The sequence below is a fragment of the Aphelocoma coerulescens genome, chromosome 8, assembly GCF_041296385.1.
Source record: "Aphelocoma coerulescens isolate FSJ_1873_10779 chromosome 8, UR_Acoe_1.0, whole genome shotgun sequence".
NCBI lineage: Eukaryota > Metazoa > Chordata > Aves > Passeriformes > Corvidae > Aphelocoma > Aphelocoma coerulescens.
In genome coordinates, this window is record NC_091022.1 from 28,371,612 (window position 1) to 28,393,343 (window position 21,732).

General features: G+C 51.5%; 1 protein-coding gene across 3 annotated transcripts in view; it reads right to left on the reverse strand.

Annotated features, from left to right (window-relative positions):
* Nucleotides 1-21,732, reverse strand: part of SSBP3 (single stranded DNA binding protein 3) — a 54,388-nt gene that overhangs the window by 15,947 nt on the left and 16,709 nt on the right. For all 3 annotated transcript variants that reach the window (XM_069023473.1, XM_069023472.1, XM_069023471.1), the window contains exon 5: nucleotides 1,482-1,571. In XM_069023473.1, coding sequence (XP_068879574.1) covers nucleotides 1,482-1,571 — 90 coding nt within the window. The remainder of the gene's footprint in view (nucleotides 1-1,481; nucleotides 1,572-21,732) is intronic.

The window sequence follows — 21,732 nt, forward strand, 5'->3', positions numbered from 1 at the left end:
GGGAGCTAGGATGGGTTGTTTGCTCCTGAATCAGACCCTCGGTGCAAAAGTGCTACAGGAGGGCAGAAAGGAAAGAGGGGGGACAGCTTGGGGGCTGTCAACAGGAAGAGTCGAGACGGCAGCATGAACAGTAAGTCTGGAGAGATGTGACTCCTCTTCCTCACCTTTCCCGCTCCGGGAAAGCCAACCCATACTCTTGGTGCCTTGCCCTAAATTCATGCCAGTTCTGCAGCCCTCGCAGCTCGGCGTGAAGCAGAAGCCCCAAAGGACAGTCAGCTTCACCACGGGGCGAGATCAGGACGTTTTGGAGACACATTTGTTGGAAGTAGCAGCTTGGCACTCGGATTGCTGGCAGCAGCTATGACCTGCGAGATTGCATCTCCGCCGTTGGCTTCACCCCCTGCCGCCGAGCACTGCTACAAGATTCGCCTGTTTTAGGGTTCCCGATCAATATCGGATATTCTTACTTTGTCAGAAGCATGTTCAGGAAATGGGATCTCTCTTTCTCTCAAAAAAAAAAAAGACAGGACCCTCCTTCCCCCTTCCCACACAAACGCAGTCGCTGATATCGGGCTCAGATATCGCCACAATAAATCACAAGCTCCTTATCGAGCTCGCCTGTCTACTGCCCGAGAAGTTCTCCCATATACAAATCACAAGCCCAGATTAAAAAAAGCCCAGCTTGCCAAAACAAATATTCCTTTCAACTCTTATCCCATTTTTAACACGAACAAGTGTTTCGTCCTCAAGCAGGAGGATTTTAAAGCACCGAAAGCTTATGTTGCTGCAAACCAGTGCAGCTCACCCCAGGCAAAGAGATTCCTGAGAAAACCCCCAAGGTTCGAGGTTTGAAAACTCCTTTTCTTTGTGCTTGTTGATGTCCTTTCTGTCAGCGTCACTCCAAACATGTTAGCCCCTCCTCTGTCAGCTTGGTGTGGGATAAGGAAGGAGTGAGGGGATGTTGGGGACTTTGCTGGGTATTTGCTTACAAGGTGCCTCCACGGCATTCAGGGATTTGGCTGGAGCCCACTCCCGCCTGCAGCCGCAGCCAGGGCTTGTTAATGCGTTCAGTGATTGCATTTGGAAAAAATCAAGTGGTTAACCAGAGGAGGGGGAAAAAGCTTCAGGAATCAAAATCCAGAATGTTTTCAATTACGCCCGTCTGTTAGGACTGGAGAACAAACACAATCCCAACCCAAACACAAACCAAGCAGCTTTGTAAAAAAACACTGGTTGTAAATACACAGTAACCTCTTTGAGCGAGAAAGGAATTTGCTTTAAGGCCACAAAAGATAGAAAGCAAATGTGGAAGGACAGCAGAACACAAGTTATTCCTAGACAGGTCAGCTGTGCAGGCATGCTGCTTCCCTAGCATCCTCTTGGGGAAAAAAAAACAACACAGGCATGACAGCGCTGACACCCAGAGCGAAAGCAAACACGTGCGCGGGGTGGAGGGAGCACCGGCAGGAGCGGCAGCCTACCTGGAAGAACCCGGGCGGGATGGGGCCCCCGGGCATCCCGTCATTCGGGGGAATGTTTCCAAGCACGGGACTCGGGGCAGCAGCTGCGCTCTGCGGGGAACAAAACCAGGGCAAACATGGTCAGAGTTACGACAAAAGCACATCAAAAATGCCACCTCTCCTGCCACATCATACTGAGTCGATCTGCCTTGTATCTCTGGGGCCCTGAGCATCTTTCCCCCGGAGCATGCTCGCAGCTGGAGGGGCACCGGTCTCTGTGACTCACCCACGGAGGGGATGGCCACACAGAACCTGGAGATGATTCTAGGGCTTGTTTATTCATTTATCCAAGCACTGAGTCTTGTTAATCCACCAAGGAGCCTCATCCAATGTGTCATTTTAGGCAGAAGCTGCTTGAAAGCTTTGAAAATGCTTCTCTCCTACCTCCCCGCCATGCTTGATGGTTTAGCCCTGTCCTTCCAAAATTATGCTTCCCTGACCTCACCAGCATGCCAAGGCTTTATTATTCATTTCCAAATTCATTGTACTCAACCTGTGGAGTCACATTCCCCTTCCTGCCTCCCCAGAATGAGCCACCAGCACAGCTCCAGCCCCAAAAAGGTGGGACAGAGACAGACATAGGGTACCTGCACACCCCACTTGCTCCTTCTCAGCATCCCTATTTGTATTTATTCACTTCTTCTGGGAAAGCACCAGCATTATGGGAAGCTCCCACTCTGATGGAAAATACAAGAAAAAGATCTTTCCCTAAAAGCCACTGCTGGTGACACACCCCTGTGGGGTTAGGAGCAGTACCTGTGCCATCCAAGTGCAGCCCAGTTTACCCACCACCAAGGGACCTCCATTCCCAGGGCAGTTATAAAGGCACCTCAGTGCTGTTAATTAGGTTTGGATCACTGAACTACTCCCTCCACCAATTTTTATGATGGACGTACCCACCTAAAACCATAGTGGAAAAATTTTCCACTGAGGAAATCCCATGAACAGATGGGGTACATGTGAGCCTGCTCAGGCTTGGTTTTACCCACTAAACTCCACGTCCCAACAGCAGCTGAGCCAGCCCCGGCTCCTGACCGCATCTGATGCAGCAACAACCACAAGATGTGAGCAGAGGGGGAAGCCAGGCTGTCAGGGCAGCCTGGAAAATTAAGGATTATTACTAAGGACTACGGATTGCCATGACAGGATCCCCATGTTTGGTCGGCAATCTTGCTATTTCTGACCATAAAGCCTTGCAGAGGCAGGGGAGCACCCGACTAATCATTGCCTTGTGCCTTCCCAGGGCATCCCTTGTACCCCTCATCACACTCTCCAGCAGGAGCTGGCGTGCAGGATGTGGGATGAAGGCCAGGACCATGCCGGATGAGTGGTTGGTTTTACCACCCCAGCATCTCAGAGCTGCAAGTGACACAGACAACAGCGGAGGCTGATTCTCCAGTAAGAGCCTGCCTTCATGAAATAACCGGTTCCCCCTGAGGCTACAGAGTCCTGCAACCCCAGGCACAGCCCACACCACACTCCCCCCGTGCCCCTGAACAAGGCATCCTGAGCAGCCTTTCCCCCATCAGCAGCAAAGGCCAGATCTGAGTGTTTTTACAGTTAATAAAAAAAAAAAGTCCTGGCAGGAAAAATAAGCCTGCCCATTCCAGGCTCTTTTTATACATCAGACGGCAGCAAAAATAGATGGGAGAGGGAGTGAACCCACTTCTCCCCCTCCCTCCATCCCCCCAAGTGGGTCAGCTATAAAAGTAAAACCAAATCTTAATCCAAGGCCATGAACATATTGCAGTTTCTCTGCAAAGCAGATGACGGTTCTTAATGCAAAAATATATAAGACCGAGCCCCAAACTGCAGCAAGCCCATTTGGAATTTCCTTTATTAAACCCTCTATCACGCAAAACGCTTCTCTCCCAAGGCGGCAAGCGCTGCAATAAAGCTGCCAAGGTGATATTTTATGGTTTCAAGAGATTTCCAGCACACTATAATCCTTTGCTTGGGGAATCTCCCAAAGCGAAATGGATCCCGAAGTAGTGGGGAGTGAGGAGGCACACGGATTTGGGGATCCAGGGGGAAAGAAAGCTGCTCCTCTCCTCCCATCTGCAACAGGGAGCAGAGGGAGAAGGGCAGAGGAGCCAAAGAAAATCTTGAAGCAAATGCCCATTTTTCCACAAAACCACAGAGTATTTTTCCGTGTTAAACACCCTGAAACCTCACCTATGCCTTCGCGGCGTAAACGGGGATTTAAAGTTCCTCACACATGTGGCGCTTGGCAGAACTCGGTAATTAAAAACCCGCAAGTGCCCTGAGCATATTGTAGGATGGGAGCCAAATTGGTCAGCCCTTGATGAATGATTTACAAGGCTGCAAAGTGACATTTTATTTCTTTTTTTATTCCCCTCCCCATCACCGCTGCTAAGGTAAACACCGAGGCACCTTTAGCCCTGGTGAAGTGATGGGAATGAAGCCGTGGCTGGAGCAGCTCTGTAAAACACTTGGGCGTGCCAGAAATGAAAGAAAAAAGGGGAAAAAAGACACCAGGAACAACTTTTCCAAACGTTAAGGGTGAGCACCCAAACCCTAAGGGTCAGTGCCCAAACCCAAGGGCTATCCAGCACCCATTTCCAGGACTTTTTGGCCACGCAACTCCTCCCACATGGTTTATATTCACCATTTTGTCCCAGAAACTCTTTTTAGGGACTCTTAGTTGCAGTTTGCTTTTAAAAGCTCTTTCCTTAGGTGAATTATCTAAAACCCATCGAGTCTCTCTGGTGCAGATACAGACAATGTGCAGTTGCACAGAAGCTGGCCAAAAGGGGCATGGAACTGCTGTGCCACCACGTCCAACCAGAAGCACATCAGCCACATGAGGGTCCCCGTTGGCACGTGACACCCTGAATTTCCTTCCACCAAAACACATGGAAACCACTGCCAGAAATGAGCCAGGACAGCTCTGGCAATGCTGGCACGCCAGCTCATTTGCCTTTCGTAAGATGGCAAATTTTCTCCACGTTGGAAATCAATATATATGTGTTCCTGGGGCGCACATGTATAGCTATATACACAAACACACATATGTATTTTTAATTCCCTGCCACATACGTTGGTATTTTTCCTCTTTTTTTGGTGGAAGCCAGCGGAATGATGACAATCTGGATGACCGCGTTTCGCTTCCAAACCAAAGCTCTCAGTTAACACACCGGCCTGGTACGCCAGCAGATGCCGTCTAAGCCTTTAAATCGCACACTAATTGCACTAATTGAGCTAACAGTCTCTGTTTCGTCTCCCTACCCTGAGTCAACCAGCATCTTCTGGTACTGCTGTAGAGATCCAAGCTGTTGACTGTAGTGTTATTTTGTCAGCCATTAAACGATTCATCAGAGTCATTAATTGATTTATTACCGCTGCCTGCGAGTACAGCTTTGCAAATAAAGAAGGATGGAGGTCAGGAGGCAATAGAAATCGGACAAAACAGCACAGCCAGGAGCTGGGCACTTGAATTATCGATAGGAGCCCGCTTGCGCAGGACCGCCGGCATCAGGTTATGGAGGAAAAAAAAAAGGGAAAAAAGGAAAAGATGTGCTGCAAAGCTGGTTAGGGTCTTCAGCTGCAATCTATGCAGGATGTAAAAGGGCTATTAAAACCATCTTGTTTTCTTAACCCAATCCTTCAGGAGAAACCAGGTTATTCCGCTGTATTAACTGTGCTGAAGAGCAGCAAGGAAGAGGCACTGGCGTGGCTGCCTCACGCAGCTCCCCGGCCTCTGGCACATCCCCACCAGCACTTTGGTGTCACCCACATTTGCTTTCCTAGGCCGGCTGAGCCGGGAACACAACTCACCTCCGCTGTCCCACAGCCCTGGGAGGAGCTGCGGTCCGGTGCTTTTATTGATTTACTTTCTTTACTGCAGGGTTTAGGGCTTTGCTGGGCGTGAGGGCTTGCTGCGAGCAGGGTGCGGCGAGCCGTTTCCTGCCCCCCGCCCTGCCGCACGCTCGGCCCCAGAGCAGCCGTGAGGCACCACCGAGGCCCCACAAGGGTTTTGGGGGCTGAATTTAGAAACCAGAGCAGGTGGGTTGAAATCACCGTCGCCACCAGAACGTTGCTGCTCCCAGCCCCCAGCTCCAGGGTACCCGCCTAATAAAAGGCAGTACCCTGCAAGAGAGGGCTTGGGAAGCTAAGGAACTTTCTGGATGTGCTGTCCACACACAGGGCTGCTGCAAGGGATTCTTCCTCCTAATCCCCATTGCTGGGCATTGAAGAACAGCTTGAAGGTGGGCTAAGGCACTGCACCCCATCCTGCAGGGCTCTCAGTGTCATGGTGAGACAATGGTGGCAATGGTGGCCAAGCCTCAGCTCACCACCTACCCAAAAACCTGCCATGCTTCACCAACACAAGCAAGGGTTAACAGAAACCATCTATGAAAACCAGGTTACAGCTGGTGGTAGTAACTCTGCCATTAAATGCAAGCTGGTGTCCCCACTGCATGCTCTAGGAGACCATCTTGCCCCAGCATCCCATACTGGCTTTCACCAAACACTTATTTTTAATAAAAATAACCTGCCAACAGTGGTGCAAGGTGCTGCCAGGCAACGGAGAGGGTGCTCCATTCGTGGGAAGCACCACCAGCACTGGCTGCTCAGCCAGCCACAGCCTCCATCAACCTAGCAGTGAGATGGGGAGAGCAAAAACACCTTCATGGCACAGACCTAGAACCAAACTAAGGGTGGCTGGGTATTTCCTTTTTGAGCCCCAGCTGGTTTTGCCCTCTCTCTCCTCTCCAGAAGAGTGGATTTTGGCTGCATCTCACACCTCACAGACACTATGGGAGCAGCTGCCTTGGGTAGGAGCACGCGGGGGTGCTCAGGACATGCTGGTGATCTGGTATCTATCTGTCTCCTTTGATTTTATTTTTTTGCCTAGAGCACAGGCTTTGGAGCCTAAAGAAGAAACCAGCGTGCAGGTCAGGACTTAAGCAGGCTGCGTAAACAGGTAATACGGAATTTAATTGGACTCCAGTTAAGCCTTTTCATCTCGTTAAAGCTGCCTTCATCTTATATAGCCAGGTTTTAAATTTAATAATAGAACCCTCCCACACCTCAGAGTAACCCGATTAACACCACGGAGGACGACATGCCGACCGCTTCCTCCGGACCGAGCCCTCAGATCCTCTCCCACATCAGCCCCCTCCGCGGGTCGGTGCCAGCGCCTGTGTTGCATCAACGTGCACCAAAATAAAGAGAACACCAGCCTGCTGCAGGTTCTGAGAGTGCAACTGCCAGCCACGTGCCAGCAGCGGGCACCCACTGTGGCACCCACTTCAAAACCACGGCACCTGCAGAGCCTCTCGGGTGGGCTCAGCGTGTTTTTGGGGCATGCTGTGCTGGCCAGCTGGGGTATGCCACACTCCATCCTGCTTCCCCCAGTGCAAGCCACTTGGCTGGATGCTCCAGAAGAGAAAACAAACCAGTTTTGGTTTATTTTAGGGTAAGAGGAGGTAAAAGAACATTGGGTTGAAGCTTTGTGTATTTGCCAGATACAAAAACAAACCCCCAAAACAGATTAAATGGGCTCATAGCAGTATCACCAAACCACCCAAAAGCCATCACTGTGCTCCCATAGGACACCACGCTGTGCATACAGGTTCAGCTTAATTATACTTCTGCAACACCACAAGCTTTTTGTGCTTACTTTAAATCCATCACCTGTGAGCCACCTGGCACACAAAGCTCCAGCATACACTCTGGTCGGGAACAGCCACACTCAGCCACTTTTTCCCTCTCCTTTACAGAGAAAGAAACAACCCCCAGCCCCGTATTTTCCTTGAGCCTTAAAAAAAAAACATTAAAAAAAGGCACAACAGTTGAATGGTGTTTCAAGCTAATACGGTTTTTTTTGTTGGTTTTTTTTTTTTCCCCTCCCTTGTAAAGGATAATCTGAGACAGCAGCTCCGGCCACGAAACAATAGGATTTTAATCTCTTAAGTCGGCGTCCCCCTTATCCCCGGGAAGGAAACCCCTTCAGTCATTTACAAGTTTGTAAATAAGGCTCTTGGTAGCATCTCGCGGACATCTGCTCCGCCAGCCCGCCAGCGTTCCTGCTAACATTTACAAACATCCTTCCACAAACACCCAGCGCGCTCTGCTGAGCTGGCTTTCTCTAAATATATCCCAAGGAAATAACTTGGCAGGGCTGCAAAAATTTCACAGCGACCGAATTAAAGGGGGGGTGGAGAGTGGGGGGGGGATAAGCATGGGAGGTGTAAAACAGACTAAAAGCAGTTAGGCTCCGTTTTGCACACGTGTGTGTACAGGGAGGTTTACAAAGGGAAACTTGTGGGAAGTGAAGCCGGGCTTGCTGGAAGTGCTTCCCCTGACTCAGGAAGGGTTTTGCAGAGGACAGCACTCCAGGGCTTCACACCATGTGGTGGGTGTTTAGATTCACCCCAACCCTGCTATTTAGGGATGCTTTGCCATGGGCAGCCCGGAGTGCCCCCTTATCCCTGGCTTGGAGTGAAGGTGAAGCTGATGGTCCTGGCCTTCCCACTGCCAGCATCCTGCCCAGCACAAGATCCAGGTCCAGCTACACCTTAAAACCAGTGTGTGAACCCTCCCCACTGCCAAACAGCTTAAATGGATCCCATGCAATTAGCACCCTGAAAATGCTGTAAATACACAGGTATTAATTACTATCAATTCTTCTCTAATAATCCCAGCAACAGACAGGCCAGGCTCTTTTCCAGCAATCAATACCATCCATTTCAGGGTCTACCTGCCAAAAAAGTGATATAAAATAATTATATAAAATTTTCATTAGATAATGCAATTGCTTAGGACTATTAATCTACTGCTCATCTATCAGTGTGGGATGCTCAGCTCTGTGAGGGCCACCCGGCAGCTCCTTGCACTAACAACCCGCACTCCCTTCTGCACTGGACACTCTGTGGCTCCACTGAAACTTGCTCCTGAGGTACCCACACAAGACTTTATGGAAAGCCCACAGATTAATTTCAGATTTTAAAAAAGTCACAATTTTTAAAACCAAGAGGGAAATGATCCCAGCAAGCAAAGCTGCTGGGAGAGGTGATTTCCTGGAGTTTGCTACAAAGTTGTCATAGTTAAGTTCCACAGGACTTTACTCCCAGGGATGCCCCTTGCTCCATGCTGCAGTTTCTGGGGTGTAACTACATGGGACTGCATGGCTAGACACTCAATGGCACGTGCACCAGCTCACCTTCCATCCTTCCCTTAAGCTTCACAGCTAAAATCAAGTCCTCTCTGCTACCAGCCTTTGAAAAGATCATATTAAGGAAAATACTGCCTCCCTCTCGAAAAACTAGCAATAATGAGGTGATGAGGTGCAGGGGAGGCTGCTGGTGTTGGCAGCTGGACTTCTGCTTCCCAGCGCCTGCTCTTCTCTGCTCCTCTGCCTCCTTCCAGATTGAAACTGCCAAGTGCATTTTGGAAGAGGTTGTAAGAAAAGCTAGATTTAAACTGGTAATCTAATTCAAGAAGGAAAAATAATAATAACCCGTGACTTTAGAAAAACGCCACACCACTGCACCATGTGCATTTGAAGAAAACTAGTTTTAACTTGTCCAGAGGATTTACTGACAACTAACGAGGATATTGCCAATCCCATTGGCAAAACACCTCAAAGGCATCCAGAGTCCAGCAGCAATTTCCCCATTAAAGATGGGTGCAGATTACAAATATATTTTTCAAATTCCCCCCCCCCCCCCCCAAATTCTTGCCCCCTTGTGTTTCAGCCGGTTGATGTCATCGGTTGCTCTTTGCAATGAAAAACAACACAAAACAAGCTGTGAGTTTGCATGGGCAGTCAGTGGTGCCTGGTAACTAACCCTCATCAGAATCCAGGGAAGGGGGTGAGACCCCCTTTCCTGGCAACTGCCTTTGCAGTGCAGCAGGAAACACCGTGACCTCCCCGGAAAAACATCCTTTTCCATTGTCTGGGCAGTTGGATGCTGTGGGATGGAGCACTGACATCCCAGCACAGCATCCAGCACTTCCCACCCCCAATCCAGGCAGAGAAGACCAGGCCCTGGCTCTACCCCACAGGAAAACACCCTGGCTTTCTCCATCCTCTCCCGCCGCAGGGAAAGAGAGGAGAGAATTAATGCAAATACTCCCATTCTTGTCGTGCACTTGAATGCCAAAATATCCCATTTGCTTAAGCCTATTTTACTGCGAGCAGCTGCCCCGGTATTATTCCCCGACACCAAAGGCAAAGGGCAAAAGAAGTTGGTCCGGAGCAGGTGAACACCATCTGCCTGTCCCTGACAAGATGCTCGTGGCCACCATCTTCGTGTAATAACACAAAGCCTGTTTGAACGCCTGCGAAAGGTTACGGCGGCGCTTTTTGAGCAGTGCCGTAACCTTTCGCGGGCGTTCAGGCGGGTTTTGTGTACCTACGGAGGCGGCCAAGCATCCAGCCCCGCTCGCAGCAGCCCCTGATGGATTTGCCTGCTGATCTGTGAAAGTTTTTCCACAGCGAGCCCTTAAAAAAGGAAATAATTAAAAAAGAAAAAAAAAAAAGAAAAAAGAAAAAAAAATCCCCTTCTCTAACAAAAGCAGCAGGTTTACAAAAAAAAGAAATCACCATTTTTAATAAAGGTGGTTCTGTTGATGCTTGAGGGTGCTTTGTAGCACCTTCTCTGCACAGCATCTTCCATGAAAAATGCTCTTGGAAGAGTGCCTTAAACTGAGACGGAGGTGGCAGCTGAACTTAACTAAGGGCTGTGACTTGCTGCACGGGGACAAAGTCCAGCACATCCTATAAACCCTGGAGAGGCGGATGGGGAGGAAGGCGGTGGACTTTGCACGGGAGCAGCCGGCACTGCTGTGGCCAGACCCAGGGCAGCCCTTCAGAGCCCTAAATTAACTGGGATGGATGGACTCAGTGCCAATTTGAGGACTGCTGTATTCAGCAGCAGTGATGGCTATGGGCTTTTGTCCTTGCCACCACCCAAGGAACACCCATCCTACAGGACCCACCCTCCTGGGAGCACTGCTATGACTAACCCTCCATGTTTCTGCACCCTTGATTCATCCCAAGAAGCCCGTATGGAAATCCTTCATGAGGCTGCAGCTGTGCTCTGAGAGCCAACCCAGCCCTCGACGAGCCATTGCTGGGACAGCAACACAGAGCACCACAAGGAAAGCTGCTGGCAAACCCCAATCCCAAGCAAGATGGGTTTTGCGACTGAGTGATGATGGAGAAAAGCCATCATGCCTTGGCATGATTCCCATGATTTCCAGGGTGATGTTTGAAAAACGGTGAAAATATTCTTTCTGCCCTTCCTGCAGACCTTTTGACTGACATCCTGCCTAGGAAAGGAGCCACAAAACGTCTCACATGCTGGCATCCCTGCAGCGTTTTGGTGTGGAGCTATGGAGCCGTGGTGCATCCTGCATCCCTGCAGTGTTTCACTGCCCAGTTTGGAGCTGCAGAGCACCCTGCGTCCCCACATCCCACAGCAGCAGCGGTTGGCCACCAACAAGGTCACAACACATGTGACTTCCCAAGTGCTGTATCCCAGGCTCACCCATCCCTGGGGTGCAGGTTTGTCCAAGCACCACTGCTACTCTTTCCAGGCAAGCTGAAAGCCTGAGCAAACAGCTCAGGTTGGAAACACACCGAGCGCAAGGGAAGGTGCAACATGTGGGTGTGAGGCGGTGGCAGGAGGAAAATCCCAGCTTTCCTCACCACCTGCCAGCACAGGATCCCAGCCCAGGCCATGGGCATCGCTTTACCCCAGCAGCACTGAGACTGAGCTGTGACTCCAGGGGCACAGACAAACCTCAAGCAGCACTAATCGTCCCCAGAACTCATCTTTGCGCATCTGCCAGGGGTCAGAGATGAGGATTTTTGGGGAGGGGGGATTGCAGCAACTTTCCCCTCCTCTCCACTCATCTAATCCTCCAGGCTAATCCCTTCCAGCCATATGGAGCCCTCACATCCCAAATCTGCTCCTGGGCTGCCCCTTCGCACCCTCCATGCCCCTGGGAGTAATGCTTTGGACCTCAAAAGTGGTGTATGGGTGGGGAAAGGGTGTGATCCCCCCCTCCAGACCCCTGAGAGATCCCCCAACCACTGCACACACAGGGTTTCTAATGAAAATTCACATTAAAACACTCGAAATCCAGACAAGGACAGCCCCATGTCTGTTCCCTTCCCTTTTTCAACAGTAGGGTTCATTGCAGTTATTTGTAGGTGCTGCCCCCCAAAAATAGTGTTTCCTAGGTCTGATAATTGCTCAAGGCATTTCAAAATTAATAGAGCAGCTAGAGCAAAGGACAGGAGGAGTAAATCTGACGTAAGCCACTGTGTAATTCAGTGTTGTTCCCAAGAACTGGTGGCTTTCTCCACTGCCAAAAAAAGCCAGGGGCTAACTTGGAGGGGGCGCAGATCTCCCCTGGTAGGCTGGGATTTCTTGGGAGGGGGAGGGTGAATGGGAAGAGGCATTTTAACCATTTCAGCGTGTTCTGGAGGAGAAGAGGTGCACATCCATGGGATGAGATGGAATTCAACACACCAGCTTGCCTCCTGCTCTGCTTCCTCTCGCCTGCCTTTACCTGGGGATTGGAAACACCTCTCTGAAGTGGCCCCACGTTTTATTTACCTTACTACCAGCTCTCTGCATTGCTTTGGAGTCACTGCCACTGGCGATCCAGGCACAGCTGAGCTGCAGGACTTCCCCATGGAAAAGTCCCCCTGGGGTTGCACAACTGACAAGGTGCACATTGGGATAGGGGAGGATTTCTGATAAAAACATGGGTTTTTAAAAAATCCCCGTTTTTTTGCACAGAGCAGTTTGGTTAGATGCGACTCCAAGCCACGTTACCCTTAAAGCTTACAAAACAATAATTATTTCTCTTCTAAGAGCACCTCTCCCTGTCAAAACACAGTGGTTAATACAAACCCCCCATTTATGAACTGGGAGCTTTTTGAAGCTGGCTCTGGAGGGACCCTATAAAACCAGCGTGCAAACCCCTGCCCCCTGACCCAGCAATAAACTGGTACGTGAGGCAGGAAAACTTAAAGTCTGGAGAGCAAGGGAAAAAAAAAAAAAAAAAGAGCCCCAGGCTTTCAGACAGCAGAGAGGGGGAGGGAGCGATGTGAGAGCGCTGAGCATCACTGCAAGGTCTTGTTTAGACTGGCAGTGCTGGGAAAAACCTGGCTACAGTGCCGGTGAGCGGAGTTCAAGGGATGGACCGGGATGAGGAGTAGAGGGAGCACAGGCATGGTGGTCATGGCCGTGAATTGATGGTGGAAACTTCCTGATAGGCTTTTTCTCTTTTGTTTGTTTCACATCCACCATTTGATATCCATAGGTAAGAACAGCTCCTTCACTCCCCACAGTCAGGGCTGCTCTTTCAACACCCCAACACAAACCCAGGCACGGGCTGGCAGGTTGACACTGCTGGCATGGGCCCCACAGCACCCTCCTCTCCAAGGTGACATTCCTACAAGCACCAGGTTGTGATGCTGACCCTCCTCAATCCCCAAAGCTGAGCATCCCAAAACCTTCCAGCTTTGAGAGCTGCAGCCCCTCACCTCCCTGAGAGCAAAACACCTCCAAACCCCACAGGGAGCCACAGGCAGACCCTAAGCTCCCCCAAAGGCAGAGGATGGCCCATGGCATTCCAGTTAGCTTTTCTAGGTCTTAGCACAGGCTGGAGAGAACCCCCCTCCCCTGCCCACCCCTCCTGCGGCACCCCACAGATTCCTGAGTACTGGCGAAGCTCCAGGGCTCTTTGGGGTTTCTCCCTCCCCTTGTCCTGGTGGGACAGGGTACCCACCGTAGCAACCCCCAGCACCCACCAGGCTTTCAGTGGGCAGTGGCCTCTCCTGGGAAAACTCTTCCCAGCTGCAGCATGGAAATGACATGAGGGACGAGGGGCCTTTGTGCAGGCAGCACCCTGCTAAGCTGCACAAAGCTGGGAGCAGGGGGGTTCAAAGGCTCCTGGTGCAGGGAAGGGGCCCCTCCATCTTCCCCCCTCCCCGGGCACCGGCTTTTGTATCGCCTTGGCCGGATTCGTTAACTCCCCTGCCGGAGCTGGCTGGGGCCTCCTCCGCCTGCAATCCCTGCGGATTTTACCTCAGGGCAAGAGCAAGGGGGGGAGAAAAGGGGGGGCAGCCCAGTGCCTTAAAAGAGCCTGGTAAAAACAACAGACTGCAGTTGGGGGATAGATACACGATGGCTTTAAAAAAGCACACCGCCGAGGAGAGTTTGATGGCTCTGCCAAAAGGAAAGAAGTGTCTTCCCACTTGCAAACAAGAGTTAATTATAGAAAAAAAGGCCCAGGAAAGTGTTAAAACCATCTGTGCCATGAGGAAGAGGCTGGGGCTGGGCGGGTGAAGGCAGCAGCGCTGACAGCTGCTGTGTACAGGCAGCCTGGACCGCTCCCCCGGCGCCGCACTGTGCCCTGCCATCCTCCTGCCCTGCCATCCTTGCTGTGACATCCTCCCACCCTTGCCATCCTTGCCCTGCCATCCTTGTCATGCCATCCTCCCACCCTGCCGTTCCTGCTGTGCCATCCTTGTCACACCACCGTTCTCCTGTTCTGCCATCCTTGATGTGCCATCCTTGATGTGCCATCCTCCTGCCCTGCCATCCTTGTCGTGCCATCCCTGCCACACTACCCTTGCTGTGCCATCGTCCCTAGCAAGCCACAGGTCCTACCTGCCCTAGTATGTACTGTGGATCCCCAGCAGGATCCCCCCAGCAGCCTCCCTCCTGCAGGGATGCACAGGGCAGGAGCTCCAGGTTCACCAGGAAAAGGCACCACCAACCCCCAAAAGTAGCCTGGATGGCACAAAAGGGACATCCCTGGGACGCAGAGTGCAGCCTTGCCAGGAGACCTACTCTAAATATGTCCCACTGAAGCATCACACTGGTACACCCCATGAGACCTCTAGGCACCCGTTTTCACCCTAAATCCTAGAGAAACATGGCCCAAGTGATGATGCCAAGCGCCCTGCACTGCCTCCACCATGTCCTCGGCAGGGCAGAGGATGGACATGCCTCCTGCTGTGGGAAGGACGGAATCCACAGGAGGCCAGACCAGCCCGCAGGGCTGCACACAGCGCCTGACCCCGCAGCCGGATCCCAACCGCTTCACAAATATTTACCTAGCTGGTTTTTAAACAAACCCCAAATGCCGGAGAGTTTAAAGTCCATGTCCTAAACAGCTCCTGCCTTGCTCTTGCCTGCCCTCGGGTCCCCAGCCGCCTGCCTGGGGAGCCTCCAAGCCCCTGCACGCTGCCCCGACCCCCGGGTTTAAGGAAACTGCAGGCAGCAGGCTCCTGCCTGGTCAGGCAGCCGGGCTGGAGGCAACACTTCTGCCTCTGATTTTATTAGGGACATTCAGGCTGGATGATGCCTGAACACGCAACCAGTGCATTTCAGAGGAGCCCTCATGCTGAGGAGCTTCCATATAGATTCACTGCAGAAAATAATTAGCCATAATTAAGGGTTTCTGGTTTATGGCTCCAACAATTGTTTAAACAGCAGAGCCCTGTTCAAATTAAGTTCAGGACTCACCAATTAATATTTCTTTACCCCGCTATGGTTTAGTTTCAAACTTCTGCTTGGAGAGCAGCCTGGGCTGCACAGATCAGGGCCAGAGCTGCTACTCCTGCGAGCAGGCAAAGGAGCTGCGCAGTTGGGTATGGCCCCAAAATCACTTTATTTTGAAGCAAAAACCTGTTGCGGGTAAGAGACGGGAAAAAGGAATGGAAGGATAAAACTGACGGGTGCTGGAGAACATGACAGTGGACGAAGAGCAAGAAGGTGCTGCCAGTTTGTAGATAGCTCTGAGACATGACACAGCACCAATGCCCATGGCCCAGATGGATCAGCTGGAATCTTGGCTCACCAAGTCTGAGTTTGAGGCAGTTTCAGGCTCTTCTATGCAGCAACTACCCACCAGGCCAGCCCCCGCCCCACCTGCGGCGCTCCCTCCCTATGGACAACATATGGCATGTTTCACCTCATTAGAGACATAACTAGCAGAAATAATAACCAAGTCTTCACACAAAATCTGAACTAGTGCACTAGAACAGGCTCTTCAGCATCGAGGTTTTTGGTGTGTCCCACCAAATCCTGCTCCAAATCCAGCTGTGGATGCCGTAGCCTGCTTGTCCTCCACACCACCAGCCTGGGCAGTATCAACTGGGCAAAGCAGAGTTAAATGTGGAGATCAATATTCATATCAAGGCAGCTTCTGAGAGGTTTCAGTTGGTTAAGTAGCCTCGAGATTTTGGCTGAGAAAGGCAGTGCTGCTGACGTGGCCGTAGGTGCATGCCGGGGTCATCTATACAGTTGTGATCTCCGAGGAAGTTGCTGACGAGAGGGAATCATAGAATCACTGATGTCAGAAAAGACCTCTAAGAACATCGAGTCCAGCCATTCCCCCAGCACTGCCAAGCCCACCGCTGAACCACGTCCCTGAGGGCCACGTCTACACGGCTTTTAAATCCCTCCAGGGATGGTGGCTCCATCCCTGCCCTGGGCAGTCTGTTCCAAGGTTGGACAAGCTTTTCAGTGAAGAAATTTCTCCTAATATCCAGTCTAAGCCTCCTCTGGTGCAACTTGAGGTCATTTCCTCTCATCCTGCCTATTCCAGCAGTCCCAGGCTGCTGGGATAGGATGCAGGAACCCCTCATGGGTGGAAGCCTGCAAGCAACCTCCACAAGACATACATTAAAACTTTACCTTTTTCCACTTTTTAATTAACACCGGCCCTCTGTTAGCAATGGTGAAGGGGCGTGTCACCGTCCACCACGACGCACCACGCTGTGATGCAGTCCCACCACTCTGGACCAGGTAAAGGACAAGAAAAGGGGAGCCCATACAATGCCCTGCTAGGAGTTTTGTCCCCAGCACGGTGAGAACATCACATGAGAATGCTGGCCCTCAGCCTGGTTAGCTTCTCCTCTCCAAGGAAGATCCTGAAGCCACCCCAGGGCCACCAAGGAAAGCACAGATATGCTGCAAATCAGTAAAACTCTTTCCACTGTTTTCTTTGAGGAAAAAGGATGTTTTCCCCTGTGTCTACTTCCTCCATCAGAAAAAACTTCAGAGAGTCCTGGGAGCAAAACCCCAATGCTGCTCTGTCACCCAAAAGGGCATCTTCATGGACATGTGGTGCCTGCCCAGAGGCACAAGCTGGGAGCACCACTGGCTCCTGCCAACTGCGGGGTTTTTCCGAGTATGACCTAAGAGCACTGTGGGAAGCACGCACAGAAAACAGCCATATCATAAACCAACTCAACTTCATGACCTGAGCGTTTTTAAGACACAGAAGGAGCCTTTGTACTGTGGCCATAACTGCAATATATCAGTTAGCCATCGCTTCCACCAAGATCTAGTGCTCCAGATATCACAGCAAATGCTGACTTAAAGACCCATATCAAATACATTATGATACCACTGTTTCCCGTTACCCACGCTGATGATTCAATTAATTTAAAAACAGCAGTGAAATTTAATTTCACCATTAACCCTGCAATTCCCAGCAAATGCCAGCTGGGAAGGCAGCAGCCACCTGCCCAACTTTGGATGGACCGGAGGGGTAGGAAGAGAGTGAAGGGGTAAAATATGAGGAAATACAGACGTAAGAAGTAAAATAGGGCAAGGCAGGATCTTTTCTAAACCCTCTGAAGGGCTTGAAAGTGTAGGAAAGTTTGCAGGATAGACAGGACAGGAAGCAGATGAGGGGTTGCAGAGCAGCACCCGCAAAGGGTTTTGTTCCCAACAGCCTCTTCCAGGAAAGGTTCACTCTCCTCCTTCCACGTCCTTCCATCAGCACCACTCAAATTCACAGGGTCCTGCCCAACTCCAAAGACAAACACCAAGCAGAGCACAAAATACACCAGCAGACACCCTCCAAAAGGGCAACCCCCGGAGCCTGCCCAGGCCTTGCCTTGGCTCCATCAGCAGGGCCAAGGGTTAACAGGAACCATCAAATGGAGCGCAAGCTGTTCTTTCACGGGGGTAAAAGGTTGCCCTTTCGAGATCTGCAGTGATGGTCTGCACGTAGGCTCAGGCCTCAGGTCAAGTGGGGTTCACCCAGGGCTTCAGCAGGCAGGCCAGCTCACCACGGAGGAACAGCACAGAAGGGACACAGCCGCCCGGCGAGCTTCCCTCCCCGACACGTGGCCGGAGAAGAATAGTTAGCCCAAGCAGAGCTCTCCCATCTGCTTTTGTTTTCCACTCTTCAGTCCTGGGCTCTGCTAAAGCCCCTGAAGTCACCGGGCATCTGTTCTCCTCCACCCATCGCAATCTGCCAGCCACCGCCGCTCTGACAGCCATCCATCACGCCGTAATACGCTGACCACGAGACCCAGTGGGACATCATTTTCAAGTCAAATGCAGCAGTTAGCATAAAATAAAGCATCGCCTTGGTTTGTTGGTTCCCCCCCCCCCGCCCCTTCCTGACGATCCCGCAGCTGCAGCAAGGGATTCGGTATGCAACAAAAGTGAGGGGGGCGAAAAAGGCACAGGAAAATGGCAATTCTACTCTTCTGAGTCATAACAATTATGACGTTGTGATAAGAAACGTTTTCTATGAATTTTTAAGTACCAGTAATCCTGTTTTGCAATTGTCCCCCGGGAACAAGGCGACAGATTGAATGGGGCTGACAGTTATTTCCATCCTGACGAACGTGGCTCCAACGCGCCGTCTCCTCCCTCCAAACTTCCCGGCCCAGCGCTCAGCCCACCGCTCCAGCTTGTTTGGTGCAAGCAACGTGGAGCTGGCTTGGCCACTGGTGTGACTGAGGACATCCCCAAACACCCTCTGAAACTGTCCCCCTGGCTCCAAACCCCGAGCACATACTCTTCTGTGCACCCATAGAGCAGAGCTGCCCTCCAACAGCACACAGAGGGAGGAGATGCACCCATGAAGCCCCTTTTCCTTGGACACACAGCCATGCCCTCAGGAAACCTTCAGCTGTGAGCTATGAGGTGAGTTGAGCATCTTGGTTCCCCCTGATCCTGACACAGCAAACAGCCTTGGAGGTCCAGGGAAGATGGGGATCAACAGCGAAAGCGCTGCTCGACGTTTCACTACTTGAGATTCCAAAATTTTCATCACCACTCTAAAACTCTGCAGATTTATCTCACTGATACAGGAGAGAAGGCGGCAGGAAACACCTTTTTGTTCGAGTCTTTCAGACTGGGAACAAAACCAGCTCCTTTTACCTCTTTTGTAAAATGAGCACCGTCATCAGAATCAGTGCCGAGGAGCGAATTTGTTTTGCAGAGGATCAAATAAATAATGGATGACGAAGGAAAGCTGCCATGGCGAGACTGCTCGGGAGATGCTCTGCTCTAGGCAGCCTCTCCTGAAATGCTAACAGATCCTCACACTGGCTCCTGCTCCAGCAGTGCTCCCCAAACACAGGTACCAAGGGGTGCACTGGCCAAAGTGACACCCTCCAAGACATCAGTGACTCGTGGCTGTTGTCTTTGGCAACCTCTACCTATGATGGGAATGTGCTTAACTGCTGCCAGGCAAGGACAGAGATGCGGGATGTGCTCCTGCAAACCCAGGGCGTTGTGTGGGCCCTGGGAGCAGCCTGGCACAGAGCAGCACCCCTACTGGAAAACATGGCTTGCTGTCCTCCAGCGCTGGCTATTCTCAGCCACCAGCCTGTCAGTAAGTCTCAATCAATCCTTTCAATAAACTGGGTTTTTTTTTTAAAAAAAGCAAATACTAAGTTTCTGCTTCCCTCCAAGCAGTCACCCCATGCCTCTCCCACCTTCCCTCTAGAATGGCTCTGTGCCACCACACCAGCTCCCAGCAAGAGCAGGGATGATGCCACATGCCCATCTACAAGGGAAGCCTGGGCCTTCAGTGCTCTACAGCCAGGAGACATTAAAATCAGCCTGTCAATTTACATGCAAATTTATTTTAGATGCGACAGAGGGCTTACAAAAGAAGGTGTACTAGATGCTGTTTGCTTCTGCTAAGGCTGTTGTGATTTGGCTCCCAAGGGTACTGGATGGGTGAGCTTGAGGGGTAGGTGCTGGGATATAGAGGCTTTCACCTCTGGATCAGTCTCAGGCTGAAACTGAACTCCACAAGGACCAAAAACCCTCAGTGTGAGGGCAATGCAAGCTACTGCTGGTGCAGCAGGGCAAGCACAGAAGCCTGCCCACCACCACTGCCCCTCTGCCTGGCAAATCCTCTTTGGTACGATTCCACCTTGGTAAGATTCTCCCCAGCATCCTTTGTCTTCTGCTTTGTTTTCCTTCCCTGAGCCCGGGGAAGCCTTCCTCCTGTCCTCCTCTTCCTCCTGTCCTCCTCCCCTCCTCCCTGTCCCCACCACCACCGCCCCAGGGCCAGGCTGCTGCACCCGGCAGGTCCCGGGGCGGTTTCTCAGAAAGCGCAACCGTTTCTGCAGAAAGTTTGGCAGTCTGGGCCAATGGCAGGCGTTTCTTTAATCAACTCAAATGGCATTTTCTGCAGATAAGTCTCCCACTCTTGGCCGCCAAGAAAAAGCCAGTCGGACGGCAGCAAGGAAAAAAAAAACCCCAACACAACCCCCACCCCCCCACAGAGGCTGCAAAGTCACCGCACAAGCTCGCGGGGTGATTATTTATAGCCTTTCCCTCTGCAAAAGCCAAAAATAATTGTTCCAGCCCAATTAATGAATTTCTGAACGCTGGGCTCAGGGGTAGCCAGCGAAGAGCACTGCTCTGAGCTACTTGCAATGTACTGGGCTCTGGGATAACGTATTTAAGAAGGGGGAGAACTTATTGTGCAGGAGCAATTGCAGCCAGAGAAGAGTGAGAACATGAACGCAGCAACCCTGCAGACCCCAAGGTCAGTGGGGAAGGAGGGGGAGGAGGTGCTCCAGGCACGGGAGCAGAGATTCCCCTGCAGCCTGTGGTGCAGACCATGGTGAGGCAGCTCTGCCCCTGCAGCCCACGGAGGTCATGGAGGAGCTGAGATCTACCTGCAGCCCATGGGGAACCCCACACAGGAGCAGGGGGATGCCCAGAGGAGGATGTGACCCCATGGAAGGGACCCACGCTGGAGCAGTTTGTGAACTGCAGCTCAGGGGAAGGACCCGTGTTGGAGAATTTTGTGGAGGACTGTCTCTTGTGGGAGGAGCCCCATGCTGGAGGGAGAGGAAGAGTGGGAGGAGTCTTTCCCCCGAAGAGGAAGGAGCAGCAGAAACAGCTGTGATGAAGTGACCACAGCCCCGATTCCCTGTCCCTCTTCACTGCTGGCAGGAAGGAGGGAGAGAAAAGCAGGAGTGAAGTTGGGCTTGGAAAGAAAGGACGGGTAGGGGGAAGGTGTTTTAAGATTTAGTTTGTATTTCTCATTATCCTTTTCTGATTTGATTGGCAATAAATTAAATTAAATTTTATTTGAGTCAGTTTGGCCTGTGATGGTAGCTGGTGAGTAATGCTTCCCTGTCCTTATCTGACCCATGAGCCTTTCATGGTACTTTCTCTCCCCGTCCAGCTGAGGAGTGACAGAGTGGCTTTGGGGGTCACCTGGCACCCAGGTGGGGTCAGCCCACCACCTGCAAGTGGCACCTGGTGAGGTGGGATGGTTGAAGGCCGTGGGCGTCCCCAGAGAGCCGTGGGCATGGAAGTGCTTCCTGGATGCCAGGGTTTGGTGAGGAGGACGTGTCTTACGAACTCATCTCCACGGGGCTGAGCTGGAGCTCCCAAGAGGTTCCCCAGTAAATGGCTGGACTCTAACATGGTTTCACTACAGCCAGCACTGAACCCCAGAAATCCCAGTGAAGGTCTGACCATGGTCACCAGCTGGGAGCAAGTACGGGAAAACACTGAGTTGGGATCCTTCCACCCTGTCCCAAAGCCCAGCAAGACCAAAAGCCTTCTGCAGCCCCCTCCTCAGGCACCTTCCCCCAGACATTTCTGCCCTCCCTCAGCTTCCCATTTCTCCTCACAAGCCCTCTGGTTTTGTCTGGAGAGCGTTATTCCTTCTCCACAGGCTCAACCCACTCATGCCACCACTGCCTTTTCTATCACCAGGAGAAGAGGAGCAACTGCATTTGCATGGGAAGAGAGGGGTGGAAAGCACCAGGCATCCTCCCCAAGTTCCCAAGCTCTGCAAGCAAACCTTCTCTAACATAAAAAAAAGATTACATTGTCCTGGTTTTGGCTGGGATAGAGTTAATTTTCTTCCTAGTAGCTGGTACAGCGCTGTGTTATGGATTCAGTATGAGAACAACGTTGATAACACA